We start from the raw sequence: 18,315 nt of genomic DNA on the forward strand, positions 1-18,315 counted from the left end.
AAGGTATTTGCTGCAAGACTTCTAAGAGTTTTTAATATGTTAATATGCTGCATAAATCTTAAGTATGGAGGACAGCATATAAAATTTCACAAACTTATTTGATCAAGCTCTCTTTTTTCATGGAGCATCTGTAGGTAATGAAGTTTCACAAACATACTCTGGGAATAAGTACTATGTACTTATGGAATTAAAAACAAACAGTAAGCTTTTGGCGGCCGTAAAGCTTGAGAGATCCGGACCGACCGAAGACTTAGGATCTCATCGTCCTCCCAGCCCTTCGACCCTCCCCCGGAGGGTCTCAATAAAATGGTTTGATAAAAAAACAAAACAAAAAAAACAGTAAAATATATTAAGTCTAGTATTTTTTAAAAATAATTTGAGTTATTATGTAACTCTTTGATTATCAATTTAAATTAGTTTGTATGTTTATTGGTCATTCTCTCATATTCTACCGGTTTTCAGTTTCTTTCAGAGTCTCTCAAAGTGTTGCCCGCATACTACCTGAATCAGAAAGCACCTGGATTTCTCATTAAAGAAACATGACTAGCTAAACTAGAATCTCTGAAGGTGAGATATTTTTAACAAGGGCCTTCAAATGATTCTTAGCAGACAGAAGTTTGAGGACCTCTGGCACGTAATACAGTTTTAAGTATAATATGAGGCATATCATCCTAACTGCTGCACTAAACTATAGTACTTCTCTTATCATGGAAGGGTTTCAATTTTGACTTGGCTCTGTGACAGAAACCCCAGAATAAATAGCGTTACAAAAGGATCGTTCCCTCCAAAGATATCTAGGATTGAAGTAAAGTAAACAAGCAAGATGTAAATACATGCAAAATGATTACTTCAGCACCATTTTGGTAACTTCAAGCTTAGGAAAGCTTTTACCTACAAACCTAATACTAACAGTTCACTTTTAATAGGATAATCATATGTTCAACCTTAACTTTTCCATCTTCAAAGCATTTTAATAGTTCATTATAACCTAACCCTTTGAGGAAAGGCGTTACCAGTTTCAGGCCAAAACTTTTAAGAGAGATTATGCAATCTACCCACAGTCATTTAGCAACCTATGTCAGAGTGATTACAATCCAGGGTAGGAAAGGGGAATAATTTGACTAAGGGAATAATTTCATTTAACAAACATTTATTGAGGACCAACTGTGTACATAAAACATGGGGGCAATGGTAAAATACAGAGAGTGCCAAAAAAATGTATACACATTTTAAGAAAGGAAAGCTGTATTAAAATTTTAATAATATATACTGATAACAAAAGATGAATACAAGAACTCAATACACAATCTATTGGGTTGATAGTCATAATAATGATTAGCGTATTACAGTAAATACTACAATAGAAGTATACGATTCTCTGAAAGCAAAAAATAAAAAATGACAACCACAAATAGAGATGAAGGAAGATATCACAAATGACATGTACTTTATATTCTAACAACATATTCATGGAGCACGTAGAATGGTCAGAGGAACACGATTCAAGGATGAGATAACTTCCAAGAGAAGTACTATAGTAATAGTGTCAAATGCTACAAAAAGTAAAAGTACAATAAAAAGATAGTCATTCAATCTAAGTAACTTTTTTCTCTAAACTCTAACCTTCTAAAATAGATAACTTTTCCAATATGCAAAAATCATTTTCTCAAGTCTTAAGGGTCTCTTAAACCATACTCATCAGCTACCACGTTACTAACCACAAATCACGTAAAATTATGCAAAAGACCTTGAGTATGAATCAGAGGAGAATTTATGTTGCTCTGGTTTTCAGGGAAGGCTTGTGCCCAGATCAGAATTTGTCAGAAATCTAGAACCTGGGCTTTAACGTAAAAACAAAAAGAATGTATCCAAGAACAACATTAAAAAATGAGAAATTCAAGGAAACAAAAGAATTAGCAGACCACTAAATTAATTCAAGACTTGATGATGCCTCATCTAGAATTGTAAAAGTGAAAAATAAGAAACTGATTCCAGAAAGCAAAATAAGAGATTAGTGATACCAGTAGTCAAATTAAGACAATAGGGCAAGATGTAGAAAGTAGTAGTTGTTTCCTGGGGGTTGGGGGTAGGCAAGGGAACAGATGTTGAAGGGAGAAGTGTTACGTTGAATTTTGATTTCAAAAGTTAGGTTTAGAATTCCAGCCAGAAATCTAGGGAGATGTCTATCAGACTATAGAAAATACAGCTCTGAGTTAGAATGAGGTGAGGACTAGAGATAGCTATGAAATGGTAAAAAAATAAAATAAAATAAACAAACAAACAAATAAAAATAAAAGAATCATAGGTAATAGACAGAATGAAAAAAACAAGAGGGCAGAAGTCAAAACCTTAAAAAATGCCTACATTAAAGGAATGAACAGAAAGGATCTCATATAAACTAGAGAAAAATAGTGTCTCACTAAAACAGGGGGAGTGGAAACTTCCTCCAAACATAAGGAAAGCTGATAAACCTGTAGATTGGTAATTAGCTGGTCACCGTAACTTCGGATAGGGCAATTTGTGGGGAATGCTGAATGGAAATCATTAAGTGAAGAACTGAGTGTGAGTGGTGAGAAAGTACAGGTGATGACTACATAGTTACTCTGGTAAGAAGTCTCAGAATTAAGAAAAAGACAATAGTCTAAAGAGGTCACAAAGGCAAAGAAGTCAGGGAAGGATTTTCTTTTTTTAAGATAAGATGACCTGGTTTCTTGTAAATAGAAGAAAAGGAAACTCAGAAAAGAATAAAATAAAAATTAAAGAGTAAGATAACTGATGAGAAAAAGATCCTTGAAGAGACAAGAAAAACAGAATAGGAAGGAACATTATCCCCCAGGTAAGATAAAAAAATATATGGGTGCAATCCATCTTTTCCAATTTCCTTTATAAGTCAGCCTTTTTCTACCTTTAAAATAAGCACTCCTGTTTTCATGAGAAAGCTTAGAAGTGCAGTCAATTCCTTTTTCTTTCACTTGTAAAACGAATACACAGAGGCAGCAGTTACCATGACTGCAGAAAACAAAACTCACACTGCTACTTATTTACTTAGGGCCAATACTAGTCTACAAAATAGTAAAACTTCAGGCACACAAAATGTCCTAAATTTTCCTCAAGTATCCCAAGAGCAATGGCTTACTAGTTTAATATTTCTAAACAATCATCATGAAAGAATATGGAAAGGTAAAAAATATACAAAAGTGAGCTGAGGCGTTGTAAAAAGATAAAAAAAAATAGTCTATTATAATTTAAAATGCATTTTTCTTCCTGAAAGACAGATTTTTTAAATCTGAAAATAATACATACTTAACATGACAGAGAGCAATGTGGATACTGAAAAAGGCTAGACTTAAAAGTTGGACAGGACCAGTCATACTGCAGCACTCCCACTGTAATTCAAAAACTACTATTTATCTCATAAGATTGTTAGAAGAACCAGGTGACTTAGTGTAAGTTATAAACATTACACCTACAGCCTGACAGTGGATATAACCTCAAGTAAGGATAGGTAGGATTAATATAACTTTAAGTTTATTAATTATCTTCAGATTCATTCCTTCTACAAATAGAATTTATTAAGCACCTATTATTGTGTTAGATACTAAAGATACCTGATGATAAGACAGTCTCTGTCCTTCAAGGAAATTAAAGCATAACTCCTTAAACCAGACAGTAAAAGGTACAAAAACTCAGTGCTGAGAGTAATGCGGAGTGGGGTGCATACTGATTTAGCCTGTTTTTAGGACAATTTGGCAAAACCTATAAAAATTTAAAATACATATACCTTTCACCCAGTAATTACACTTCACCTAAAAAAGTCATTTTTTGCTATATTATTTATAATATTAAAAACATGGAGACAACCTGTGTACAAATAAGGAACAGTTAAATAAGGGATATACAATACAGTGATACAACAAAATACTAGAAAGTCATCAAGAACTGATATTTAAAAATGTGTATGACACACAGTTAAGTTAGAAAAATTAACTATAAAAAATAGTATATAGGGCATGATTCCATTTCTATCAAAAATATACACATATAAATAACCCATACATACATGTGCAATCGTCTTAAAATTTAGATGTAGACAAGCTTTAACAGTGATTATCCCTAGGAAAAACAAACCGGAGGAATTAAGGGAGCAGGGTCCTTTATTTTTTTCTGTGCACCCTCACACCATTTGAAAATTTTATTTATAATTTTTAAATAAAAATAAAATATTTTGCCAAAGAGCTGAGGTCAACAGTCTTTGCACTCTTTTATATTAGTGTGTGGCGCACATTGTTACTCAATTAAAGATACTAAAGAATTAAAGACAGACATTTCCATTTTCAGTTGAACTGCTGCTTCCATTGTAAATAATAGTATGGCCTTCAGCAACTATCACTTCCCCTCAATTCTCAAGTTCCCCTAATAAATTTGAAGACTGAATTATAACAATAAAAACTAAAAAATGAAAATTGTAATTTTAAATTTTACTTTCAAAATTTTAACACAGAAATCACCCACCAGCTCATGAATTTGTGCTGCCAGTTTCTCTCTTGTTTTGTGCACATCTCTTAATGAAGCTTCTCCTACAATTTCTATACATACATTTAAAATTCTTATAATGCGTCATGGATTAAGAAGGTATAGCTCTGTATGGGGGTTTGGTTTTGTTTTTTAAAAGTAAATTCCCTTAACTTTCACAATCAAGTACACAACTACAACATTCACCCTAGGTGTGAACACTGTAAAGAGTGTTAGTAAGTTGTAAAGGAAATGAACTTTCATCAAGAAACTTCAAAGCTTTATCCCCTGACAAGTAAGCCACTTAACACATTAGCACAAAAATGGTCAACAGAAGTCTGCTGCAAGAAGCACCAAGTCTTGTTCACTGAAGGAACTGTCAATAAATTCCTCCAGCACGCCATCAAAAGTGCTTCAAAGCATTTGGCTACATTATCAGATTAGGGACAAACTTTTCCTAGGTGTCAACATTCTGAATAATATGAGTTCCACAAAAGAATGAATAAGTAATATTTGAAGAAACAATAATTTTAGATTAAAAAATAATGAATTTACCACAATCAAAAATTTTAAAAAGATGAAAAACGGCAGACTGAAAGATCTAAGATTGTCAAGAGAGTGAACGAAAACCCATACCTAAAATACAGTAAAGTTTATGAACAAAGACCAAAAAAACAAAAAAAACTCTATATAAGCTTCCAAAAAGAACACAACACCTACAAAAGAAAAAGAATCAGAGCAATATCAAACGACAAGAGTAACCGTAAATGCAAGATGACAATAAAGAAATGTTCTTCAAGTACTGGACCTAGAATTTTGTATCCAGCCAATTTTTAATTTAAATCAAAGAGCAAAAGGAAAACATTGTCAGGCATGTAATAGCTAAGAAAGGTTGTCACAAAAAGTCCTAAACTGAAAATATTCTTGGAAGAAGTACTCACAAAGAAGATAAATACAGAATGATAATACAAGATATGAAAAGATAATCAAATTGGTACCTTAGTGAAATGTATTGTTATTGAAAAAAACTCCAAAAAAAAGAACAAGCCAAAGTGGTTATATTCATTAAAAAAAAAAAAAAAAAAAAAAATCAGGGGTGGCCGGTTGCCTCATGTGGTTAGAGAGCAGTGCTCATAACACCAAGGTTGCCAGTTCGATTCCCATATGGGTCAGTGAGTTGCGCAACCCCAACCCACAACTAGATTGAAAAAAAACAACTTGGAGCTGATGGGTCCTGAAAATCAGGAAATTTTAGGCAACACAGGGCAGAAAGGGAAGTGGAACATTTCAAGGGTTTGTGGTTAGAGGGAATATAATTTTTTAAAGGAAGAAAAATAAGAGTTAAAAAAAACGAAAGTTTAGGTGTTAAATCAAAAAAAAAAAAACCTGTACATGGAACATTTATCAAAAATAGGGTGACAAATATAAATCAAAATAAATTTCAAAAGATCAAAATCATATGGAATATGTTCTCTGAACACAGTATTAAACTAGAAATAACAAAAAGATAATTAGAAAATAAATGCCCAACTGTTTGGAAAAGGAATTAATATACTTCTAAATAACCAATGTATGAAAGTATAAAGCAAGAAGGAAATAGAAACTATTCTAAAATAAAAAGTCAATTAAACACACACACACACACACACACACACACGGAGAATTTGAACAATAAAAAAATCAGGTAGAATTTTAATATGGGATAGGAAATTTATCTGAATAATCAATAAATCCATACTATACTTTCCATCTTAATGTTTCTATCATCTATTTATATTTTTCTACATCTAACAGAAAATACACATTTTTCTCAAACACACAAAGAACATTTGCCAAAACTGACAATATTAGGTCACAGAGAAAGCGTCAAATTCCACAAGAGAAATACACAAACATGTTATGTGAGAGACATTCCTTGCTCTTGGACAATTTATTATGAAGGTGTCAATTCTCTGCAATTAATCTAGGAATTCAAATACATTCCCAAATAAAATTTTAGTTGGATCTTTTGAGGCACTCTATAATGGTAATTGGAAATGTATATGAAAAATAAAAAATAAAGATCCTTGAATATCTAAGTCAACTTTGAAAAATAAAGAAGAGGAACTTGCCTTTTAGGATGTTAAGACATACCTCAAAACCACAGTCACAGTAATAGCATAGTATTGCCACAAGAATAAACAGACCAACAACAAAAAAAAGAGATCAAAGCAGGACATATATGGGAATTTGGTGTATTATAAAGTAGCACTACAAAGGACAGGCTGTCTAGCACAAAGAATAAAACAAATCAAAGACCTAAATAGGAAAGGTAGAACTGTATGTGTGTACAGGGTCACGATATAAACAGTATCCCTTACTACAGGACAAAAAAAAGTTAAAAACCACTTACCTATATTTACAGAGGGTGCCAAAAAAATGTATACACATTTTAAGAAAGGAAAACTGTATTAAAATTGTAATACACAATATATACTGATTACAAAAGATGAATACAAGTCACATTTGACTTCCGCAATTACAAGAGGTGCTCAAAGTGGTTACCATCAGCGTCCAGATACTTCTGATTACAGCGAACTACTGCTTGAGCAATGTTGACCAAAGTGTCCACTTGTATAATACTCTTGGAAAATAAGAATATATACCAAATACACTAGAAAATAGAAAAATGGGCAAAAAAACGTTAACAAGCATTTCAGATATGAGGAAATGAAAAAACTATTGTGGACACAGAGTTGCTCATACTCATTAGTAATCAAAGAAAAGCAATTAAAAAGCTAGAGACTGCCAGACATTGGTAGGAGTGTGGGGATATAGGAACCGCTCCCTAGACGCTACTCCTAGCCGTGGAGACCAGAGCAGCACATCTGAAGGTAATATTTATTTTAAGTATATGTATACGCTACTCCACTGCTCTGGTATCTCAAAGAAATTCCCACACCAAGTCTCCGGGGACACTGTATGAGGATAATTGCACATGTAACACAGGAGTGCACTGCACAATTCCAGGAGGTGCCGTTCACATAGACCATAGTGAATGGTGCCTCCTGGACTTTTGCAACATGGCAGCCCTATAATAGTGAACCAAAGAGACAGAAATGCTTGCCTACATGGCACTTACATTTTAATGCTGTAGCTGCTTGATAAGTATTTATAGTGAATATAGTAAGAACAAAGGAAAAGGCAAGCGTCACCACCAAAGTTAGGTGTGACTACCTCCCAAGTGCCCATCTGGCAAGTTTAGAGAACATATCTTTTACGGGTACCTGAAGCACCACTGCTTCAGAGACCCTGATTTGGGTCTTAGAATACAGACACAAACCAATAACCATGGTTAATTCACTAGTATGTCTCTTCACATATGAATATGCCATATAATGTCTTTTCAATAAAGTATAAACATTTTTCTCAAATGGAAAACACTTATCTACCCCCAAGATAAATAGATTCCCAGAGCATAAAAGAAAATGTACACACTGATAAATCAATATTGCCAAGCAAAGGGAAAGATGGCAGCACACGTACACCTCTATTGGAGACCACAAGCCTCACACGTAGTCTCTTTATAGCGATTTTTTTCCCCAAGCCATCTTTAAAATATTGGGAAGCAAAAATATTGCAAAATGATCTCGACACACAATTTGCCTTCTCCTCTCCCAACATCCACCCCCTGAAATCAAGCAGCAAGCAATTACTGAAAATCACTGTCCTATATTTCACATCCCTACAGACTACTGTTCCCACTTTCAGTCTCAATGCAATCCCAGACACAACTCCAGAGTCTAGTAAAAATCTGTCGATACACAGTACGGATGGTATTTCCTGACTGTACAGCATCTGCCTTCTTCACTTTTTCAGACATTTGTGCAAACTACTGATTGAACAGCATCAAAGAGAAATGATACAGATGAGACAATAAGTTACACAAGTGGAGAAGACAGAACTAAGTTTAAATATTACCCCTACCACTTATTACCTATTTGGCCTTCTACTGGCCATTTAAGCTCTTCAGCAACTCAATTTCCTCAGCTGTAAAATGAGAGTACCATCACCTGCTTTACTGGGTTGTTGCAAGGATTAAATGAGACAGCATTAAACAACTAGCATGAGATGCTAAATAAACCTTAGTTCACTCCTCTCCTCTCCTTATTTGGCTACCACCAAATGGGCGGAACGGCAAAATGCAACAAGTAAATATAACAAAAGTAAAGACTGTCAATATGAAAATAATTAAAAATGAGGCATACTTTCCATTCATCTATTCAAAAACTATTTATTGAGCAATATCTGGCAGGCGCTATTGTAAGCTCTCAGGATACAGCTGTGAACATGACAATCTCTTTAAAGAACATCAGAATTCCACTCAAAACATTCAGTGAGAAAAGGATTAGAACTCTTATCGTGCTGAGCACCTATGTCATTTATTTGGGCCCAACCTTGAACTGATTTATCTTGCTAATAATTTCTCATATGTATACCATGTGCATACTTACAGTCCTGAAGGTAGGGACTGTGTTTTATTTATCCTCTATTCTCAAAGTTTGATCATCATGATTTTCACAAAATAGACTAACTCATTAATATGTTGGTCATTCATTCATTTAACAGATATTTATTAAGCATCTTCTACGTGTCAGATGTTGCACCAGGCCCTGGGAATACAGCAGTTGGGGGAAAATAAGATATAGTGCCTGCTCTCATGGAGCTTATAGCCTACTCTAATAGAAGAGTCTAGGGGAGAAAAACTTTAACCAAAGGTACATATCCTACTTCCAGATAAAACTATTTTTAGGTAACAATCTAAAAATGAAAAAAGAAATCTAATACCAAAATATTTACAGTTCAAAAGCATCTGAAGTTTGTAAGCATATACTTACGGCATATACTCAAAGTATCTAAAAGCTGATACAAATTACAGCCTATTTATTAACTTTAACATGGATGTCGTTTCTATTGTTTGATATAAGCCACATACAATATTTAACTCTCTAAAAATCTCTAACTTATATTTAAATAAAGTTAACACATTTTATGTTAGGGGGTGGCTTTTCCCCTAACTTTGTACTTCCATAGAGCTTTTTACCCAAAAATCCTAAATACTTTTTACTCAGTAACTCATTTTTCACAAAAATCCTCCCTCAGCTGGGAGGTATAACAGAAATATAAAATATTCCAAGTACAAGATCAAAAACCCAGTATCAAGAAATCACTCAATAATGCACACAAATGAAACTTCACTGTGCATGTCCAAAAAGAAATGTCAAATATACAATTCAAAATAATAGAGCACTTTTCTGAAGTGGATCCTTGAAGAGACAGGATCACTCTCTATTCAGGTGCTGAAACTGGTTGGGCTCCTTAGTTCTCATAACAAGTTGTAATCCTACCACCTGTCCAGCTGGTTTCCAGAGGTTATAGGTTTATCTATAATTATGTATTTAGGAGACATGCAACCAAGGACCTATCAAAGGATGGTTAAAAGGACTTGCCAGGAAAAATGATTTAAGGAATTAATATCATTCAATTCTACAGGTGTTGTTAGTTTCATCCACTACCTAAAAAACTGCAAGTTTGTATAGTATTCGGACTACAAAAATGGCCTATTTAAAGTTGCATTTTCAGTTGGTTACCAGAGAGAATCCGATGAACTATACAAAGCTTTGGTTCAAAATTGTGACAGGGGACACTGCTTACCACGTTACTCAATATCACCTACATGATGCCGCATGTCAATTTGATAGAAGGAAAATCTTGCTCTGCTCTGAGGAGCTTGTATTTTTCCCTACTCATCTGAGTTATAAACAATATTACATTTCCCTCTCAGGCTTCCTTTCTATGTTTAACCTTCAACTTTGAGCATTCTGCTTGCATGAGTATTGGAAACGAATAAGTACAGGGTGATAAAAGAGTGTATCAAAGAAGGACCCAGAGATTTTTTTTAACAAAATTAAAATGAAGAAAGTTTACCTATAAAGTTATTGAACTTTGATCCTCTCAACTAACATGTGGATTCAGAAAGTCAATGATCATCTCCTAAAGCACAAAAAGCTAATGATAAAGCCAAAGTATCAGCAAACAGGCCTAAGAGGACGAAAAAGAGTATAAAGATTTTTCAAATATATTCCAATCCTGAGACTATAAGTTTTTTTACTGAGACTGAATCTTAGGTGGAGCTTATAAATGCTAATTACTGATGGTCAGATTAACTGACCTAAAAGAAGTCAAACTTTATACATGCTAAACAAACAAACAAAAAACAAGTATACAGGAGTAATTACAGCTAACTGCATAGCACAAGTCAACTTGACATTAAAAACGTGTGGGCACAAGAAAATCATTCCAGTAACCTAGACAATATATCATATGTTTGTTTCTCCATCCTATACAAACTTGGGGAAAAGGCAAACTATAGGCACAGCTCGTGGTCCTATGGCTTTTTAGAGTAAATGAAATGTCTCTAGACACAGAAGATGAAATAAACTGAAGAGTCGGGGGGAAGGAGGATGAAAAAATCAGCATCAAGTATAAAGTGAAGAACGTAACACAAAAGTAAAGAAGGGAATCTCAATTACTTATAACAAGGAATACATTTCTTCCTACAAAAACAAGGGTCTCTTAAATTAACAGTACAAGCAATCCTACTTCCCATCAAGTAAGTTATTACAGACAATAGCAAATGTCTAAGACTCCACAGACATGGAGGGTGTCTTTTAAGTATGTACTACACCAGAAAGGATGAACCAGGAGGAGTGCTAAATTTTTATAACATAAAACCAACTTGAGAGGAAGAGTTTACCAGACTCAAATCAATCCACTTCAGAAATGTACAGCAAAGATACATACAACGGGCTCCATAAACTTAAAAAATTCAGAATTATAACTTATCCTCTTCTAAAGGGCCAATCACAGTTTAGGATTAGTAAATCTCTTTAATTTCTCGGAGAAAGCAATTAGATCACTCCATCATCTACTACAGCCAGAATACAAATCTTTTAAAAACTGAAAAACAAATGTTTTGAAGTAAATCTTCTTTAGCCAGTTATTTATGGTCTTTTAAAACATTTTAAAAGAATCCTTGAAACAAAGTTTCACGAGCATCATTCTGGAAAGAGCTCTAATATCGTCCATTCTTCTAGCAATTTAAAAGCTACCAAATGTTCATTTCTACATTAGATTATTGATTCCTTGCCTTTTAACATCTCCATAACAGCTGCTTTACAAATTACCTCACCTTATTCCACAGGGGGTAAGGACAGCAATGATATCTATGAATTCAAAAATGGGACCACGAACTGATCAGTGAAAGACAAGCTAATTGCTTCAGATGAATTAGACACTGCTCTAATAGACTAGGCATTCACAGCAGTACACAATTAAATGCTCACACTCTAAATATTTTATTTGTCCTTAAGTGTAGAGGACAGACCTTTCCTAAATTTACTATTATTTTAAAATAAATATTAGCTTCTGAAAGTCAATAAGCTTGTATGTTTGGAATAATTTCTACAGAAAGCCTAGTTTTCAGAATAATTACTCTGAATAGTTTGTACAACTTTCAGATTTAGCTTTATTTCAACCTAAGAGATGTGTAAGCCCCAAAATAGATTACTAAGACAATTTTGAAAATATTTTCCAGAGTTTTAGCAAAATAAAAGCCATATATATTTTCAAAGATACAATATACTTCAAAATAGTATAGTAAAATATGTCTGTTGTATTTGCCTCAGTTCACTCTGATTCGTGTCAGAATAATACGAAATTCAGAGAAAAAGCACGCAAACCATAATCTTGGAGAGCTTTATAGAAAATAAAATATTGCTTTTCTCCCATAATAAAAAACTGTTGTGGACTTAAAGGAACATTTTAAATGAGTAGCAATTTCCAGCCAAGTTACCCTTGCTTAGTAAGTTGCCTTTCTAGACAAAAACAACACTCTCCTGAATTGATAACCAACCTCATAATACAAACTTATCAACTCCTTTAAAGTGATAAAACATATGTGCTAGTTAGTTTCAGTTATAAAATTTCAATCACTTTTTAAAACAAACTAAATCAACGGCCTTGTTCAAATTCACTTTAGAATAGTGTGACAATGGTGTTAACTCACCTTTTATAAACTATTCCCATAACAAAAATGTTGACATCCAAGACACCACACAACTTGGAGGTGCTAGTGCCTTCCTACTATACAAAACATTCCACATGTTTCTTTCGACATGCCCCTTTTGTGACCTGAAAGCTCTACTAGAAAGCTCTATTAGGTCCCTACTAGAACCTTAGTGGGCTGACTGGCTGATTCTCCAGCTACAGTGTCATGTTTGATCTCTCCTGCCTGGAGAGGCGACAGCGTTGATTTTGTTTTCAAAGTTGGTGTCAGAGCAACTACAAACTTTTTTCAGCATCCCTGCCTGGCTGCCAACTGGAGCTCTCCGTTCACTTCCTCACAAACTTGAACCACCCCCAAACAGTTTGAGAGTGAGCTGGAGTTAGGCACAGGCAGGAGCTGACACACTTACAAGGGTTTGACACCGCAGAAAACTTTCACTTCTCCAGCCCTTGTACCCCGGGGACTCCCGCCCCTGGCTCTTTCTCCCTAGACTTTCCCTCTGAGACAGGACAAGGACACGGAAAGCAGACCGTTCTAATGTCCTCGAAAAGACCCCCAAAGCCCTCTCCCCCGGACTTGAAGTGCTGTTCTTTACACAAAAGAGACGGGCCAGCAAAGCTGCTGCGGCCCTACCTACCCCGGTGCCATCCTCCACCGCACCGGCAGACCCCCGTCTCCAGCCGCCCGAACTGGAGGTCTCCAGTGGAGGCTTCCTGCCCCAACCCGGCCAGACAAAGCCCCAGCGGCCGGGCCGGCACTCGCAAACCTCCGGACTCGGGCCGCCGCGCTCTTACCCGGGCCTCATCCAGAGCGACGCCGGTGCCACCGCTTCCCCCGGCCTTGGCGGCGGGGCAGCTGGCAGCGCGGGTCTTGGAGGAGCGGGTCCGAGAGGAGATGAAATGGCTGCTGCCTCCGGTCGCCCCAGGCTCCGCTCCGGCCCCAGGCCCAGGCCCGGGCCCAGGCGACTTGGACCCGAGAAGGCGCAGAGAGCTCTTCCGGGTGTTCACCATGGTCCAGCCTGAAGGACGGGGTCCACGCCGCGCCCGGGAAAGCCGAGGAAGGCCGGCCCGCCGGCCGGACAGTCAGGGCCGGTGGAGCCGGGCCGGGATAGTCGAGCCCTCCCGGACTCTGCGGCGCCCAGACAAGGACAGGCGAGAGTAGGGCAGAGGAAGGGAAGTCGGCGTGAGAAGGCAGGTAGCGGGAGGCGGGAGCAATGCTCCTCGCCGACAGCTCAGACCTTCCGCCGGCTTCGCCCTCCTCAGCGGGAGCCGAGCGGAGCCGCCATTTCTGGCCCCTTTCTCTCTCGTTCTCGCTCTCTAGCTCCGTGCGTCAGGGTTCCAGCGCTGCAGGGCCGACGAGACCGCTTCCGGCCGCGGCCGCTGTGGGGCGCTGCAAGGCCGCCCAGCCCTTCCCTTGCCGGTTGCCCCCTCCTCTACCCCCGCCCCTCCAGTAGGCCCCGCCCAGCGGCGCGGCGTCGGCTCTCGGCGGCCTGGGGGGAAGAGACGCTCTGGGCTGAATCAGCTCTATGGTTTCCAGGTCTGGCCAGCCCTCTAGGAAGCGGGATGTTAAATACCAGAATGGGCAAGGGACGAGCCCTAACACCCTGCCAGACCCGCCTACCCTAGCATCCCCATCACCCCAGGTGGCCTGGATGGAACACTGAACGACTGGCGGGGGCGGGATGAAGGGGGACCGGTGATGACGAGGGCGCGGTGAATCCCAGAGATGACCCACGACAAGAGGCTGAACTTGAGTCGCACTTTTCATGTCTGTAAAAATGAGAGTGACAGCTGTGATAAAATAGATATCTGTGATAAATAGATAAAAATAGATACCGTTTGCGGTATCTGGCACACGGTAAGCTTAAGAAAATAACGCTAGAACTCTGCATCTTTAAACAAAGCAAGGCAGGGTCGTTTTCTATAACCTTAGCCAGATAGAAGGAGTCACAAAGAATGAATTCTTCCTAGTAAGAGCCTCCTTTATCACTGCCGCCCCCGCCCGCGCAAGAATTAAGAATACAAAAAGCTGAACACAAAGATTTAAAATTTGTATTTTAACTTTAAAAGAAAAAGATTAAGGCGCACAATACGAAAAGCTCTGCCGTAAAAATAAGACTTTTGTTCATTTCAAAAAATTCTCGGTACATTACCGATAGAGACCCCACTGTTTATTGGGCAGAAGTTCTTCCTGTTTGCTACACTAACAAAAATTGAAGACTTGAGAAAAGCTCTGCAAAAATCGCCAAGCTGCATCAAAATTAGAGCATTCTGTCCACCCAAGCTCCCAATCCTTCAACAAAACTGTGTATACCACATAGTTTTTCTGTTTGGGAAACAGTGTGGATTCCAGGAAAGCAGACAAATCCCTCTTACACTAATGTGCATACCACACCCTCCCCAGGACACTACCCACCACTTAAAATCAGCCTCTTATGGTGTGTAGACCTCATAATGGAACTAGACCTGAGTTTTCCTGCATCAGTTAGCTATGAGATCATTGAACAGAATGAATAGTTTCGTTTCCTGCAGGGAGAGGCTGGCTTTAAGTAGTAGAGTGTGCAAGGTGCGTAAATGAGCATACAAAGGCTTTGTGTGCTTTCCTCCTTTGCTTTGTTTCTGTGTTCGTTTTTTGTTTTTTGTTTTTTTGTAGTCCTAACTTGATAAAGCCAGGTTATGAGTTGGATTACTACATAACCTACATCATTTATTAACAACAAATGTTTACTCTATACCCAACTGGTGTTAAGTACTCTGCCAGGCCAGGAAAAAGGGAGGTTGTTTTTTTTCAAAACAACATAGTTCTGGCCCTCAAAAAGCTCACAGAGAAGAAGGGGATGAAGGAGACAGGCAAGGAATCAGTAAGCTGCAACATGATGTTTTAAGAAAGAATGAGGCAGAGACCTCTAATCAAACAGGGATGTTAGCCTCTGAGAGGTAATGACTACTGAGATTCATGATGAACCACAAAATGAAGGAAATATTATGGACAAAAGAAAGGAAGGCTTGGAAAAGATAGGAAAGGGTTGCTTGTTTTCCACAGTGTGACCTGGAGAAAATAACGAAAAAGTTAATAAAAGCTGTCTTTAAACTTTACTTAAAAGTACATGAGGGGCGACTGATTGGCTCAATTAGTTAGAGCACAGTGCTCATAACACCAAGGTTGCCGGTTCGATTCCTACATGGGCCAGTGAGTTGTACCCTCCACAACTAGATTGAAAACAATGACTTGACTTGGAGCTGATGGGTTCTAGAAAAACACACTTTTCCCCAATATTCCCCAATAAAAAAATAAAAAATTAAAACTACCTGAGCTCTTCCACAGGAAGCCTACACATGACCACTGGATCTGCTGCCATGTCTCTAGTGGTCCCTGAGAAGTTTCAGCACATTTTGTAAGTGCTCAACACCAATATCGATGGGTGGCAGAAAACAGCCTTTGCCATCACTGTAATTAAGGGTTACTGTAATTAAGGGTTTGGGGCAAAGATGTGCTTCTGCGGTGTTCAGGAGAACAGATATCAACCTCACAAAGAGGGCAGGAGAGCTCACTGAGTGTGAGGTGGAACAAGAGATCACCATTATGCAGAATCCACGCCAGTACAAGTACCTAGACTGGTTCTTGAACAGACAGAAGGACATGAAGGGCGGAAAATACAACCAGGTCCTGGCCAATGGTCTGGACAACAAGCTCCATAAAGACCTGGGGTGACTGAAGAGAATTCGGGCCCACAGAGGGCTGCACCATTTCTGGGGACTTCGTGTTCAAGGCCAGCATACCAAGATCACCAGCCCCTGAGGCTGTGTGTGTGTCCAAGAAGAAATAGATCTGTCTTTTAATAAATAGATTATACACCTAAAGAAACAAACAAACAAACAAACAAAACATGCAACTACATGTGCTGGCAAGATACCAAGGAATAGTTAGACCGAAAACTGGCACATCAAGAACCCAGATCAGCAAGTAAAGATAATTGGGGTGAAGGACAGTCTTTTCAATAAGTGATGCTGAGAAAACTGGATATCCACATGCAAAAGGATGAAGTTGGACCCTTATCTTACACCACATACAAAAATTAACTCCAATGGATCAAACACCTAATGTAAAAACTAAAACTATAAAATGCTTAGCAGAAAACATAAGGGAAATCTTCAATAACACTGGACTTGGAAATAGTTTCTCAACTATGACATCAAAATCAAAGGAAAAAAAGAAAAAATAGAGAAATTGGATTTCATTAAAATTTAAAATTTTTGTGTATCAAAGGACACTATCAACAGAGTGAAAAAAACAATTCACAGAATAGGAGAAAACACTTGCAAATCACATATCTGATAAGAACACATTTTAAAAACCTTCTACAACACAAAAACACTATTTAAAAATGAGCAAAAAAAAAAAAAAATGGGCAAAGGACTTAGATATTTCTCCAAAGAAAACATACAAATGATCGATAAACACATGAAAAGATGCTCAACATCGCCAGTCACTATGGAAATTCAAATCAAAACCACAATGAGATACCACTTCATACCCATTAGGATGGCCATTATAAAAATACAAACAAAAAACAGAAAGTAACAAGTATTGTGTTGAGGATATAGATTGGGACCATTGTGCATTGCTGATTGGAAGGTAAAATGGGGCACTCATTGTGAAAAACAGTTTGGCATTTCTTCAAAAAGTTAAACAAAGAAATACCATAGAATTTAGCAATTCCATGTCTAGATATATACTCAAAAGAATTGAAAGCAGCAAATTAATCAGATACTATACACCAATGTTCACTGCAGAATTATTCACAATAGCCAAAATGTGGAAACAATCCAAATGTTCATCAACAGATGGATAAACAAAATGTAGTATACACAAACAGTGGAATATTATTCAGCATAAAGAATAAAATTCTGATGCTGCTACAAGGATGAACCTTGAGAACATTATGCTAAGTGAAATAAGCCAAACACAAAAGGACAAATGTTGTATGATTGCACTTATATGAGGTACCTAGAAGAGGGTAACTTCATAGAGATAGAAAGTAGAATAGAGATTACCAGAGGCTCGGGGGAGGGGGAATGTATTTGGGAGTTATTGTTTAAATGGGTAGAGTTTCTGTCTGAGGTGATGAAAAAGTCTTGGAAGTAGGTAGTGGTGATGGTTACCAAACATTGTGAATGTACTTAATGCTACTGAATTATATAGTTAAAAATGGGGAAAAATAAGACAAACAAAAAAAATCTACAGTATTTGAAGTAGTGTATTATTGTTGCAGAAGTCAACAAATCAGCAGAACAGAATATGTACAGACTCCGAACACAGGGCCCAGAAATAGTCTTCGGGGTTGACGGGGGTTGGGTATGTGAGATAGCATTACAAATCTGTGAGAAAAGAAGGGACTTTTTGATAAATAGTCTTGGGACCAAAGGCTTTATGTGTTAAATATCTGTTAGATAAGTATACCTAGATCTAAGTTCAAGATGCCAACTTGTTTTTCTTGATAGGGAGAACGGAAAGGCATTAAAATATATCAGAGTATAGTTGAGCAGGTTAGGATGGAAGGTTAAAAAAAGATGAACTATTACCCCTTCCCAGACCCCCAATTAAAAGATCAATAAGAAACCAATAACAGTATTTGCACTTTTTAAAAAATCAATCAATGTAATATACCACACTACGAGAATGAAGGGAAAAGACCA

The 18,315-nt window shown here is 37.3% G+C and overlaps 1 protein-coding gene across 9 annotated transcripts in view; it reads right to left on the reverse strand.

Annotated features, from left to right (window-relative positions):
• The window catches only part of ATAD2B (ATPase family AAA domain containing 2B), a 115,397-nt gene extending 101,420 nt beyond the window's left edge, over positions 1-13,977 (reverse strand). For all 9 annotated transcript variants that reach the window (XR_012496272.1, XM_074331747.1, XM_074331742.1 and 6 more), the window contains exon 1: positions 13,414-13,977. Coding sequence is in view for 8 of the 9 variants with exons in the window: in XM_074331747.1 (XP_074187848.1) it covers positions 13,414-13,629 (216 nt within the window). In the remaining variant the exon portion in view is untranslated. The remainder of the gene's footprint in view (positions 1-13,413) is intronic.
• Between the last annotated feature and the right edge of the window lie 4,338 nt (positions 13,978-18,315).

Source organism: Rhinolophus sinicus, linkage group LG05 (genome assembly GCF_036562045.2).
Source record: "Rhinolophus sinicus isolate RSC01 linkage group LG05, ASM3656204v1, whole genome shotgun sequence".
Classification (NCBI taxonomy): Eukaryota; Metazoa; Chordata; class Mammalia; order Chiroptera; family Rhinolophidae; genus Rhinolophus; species Rhinolophus sinicus.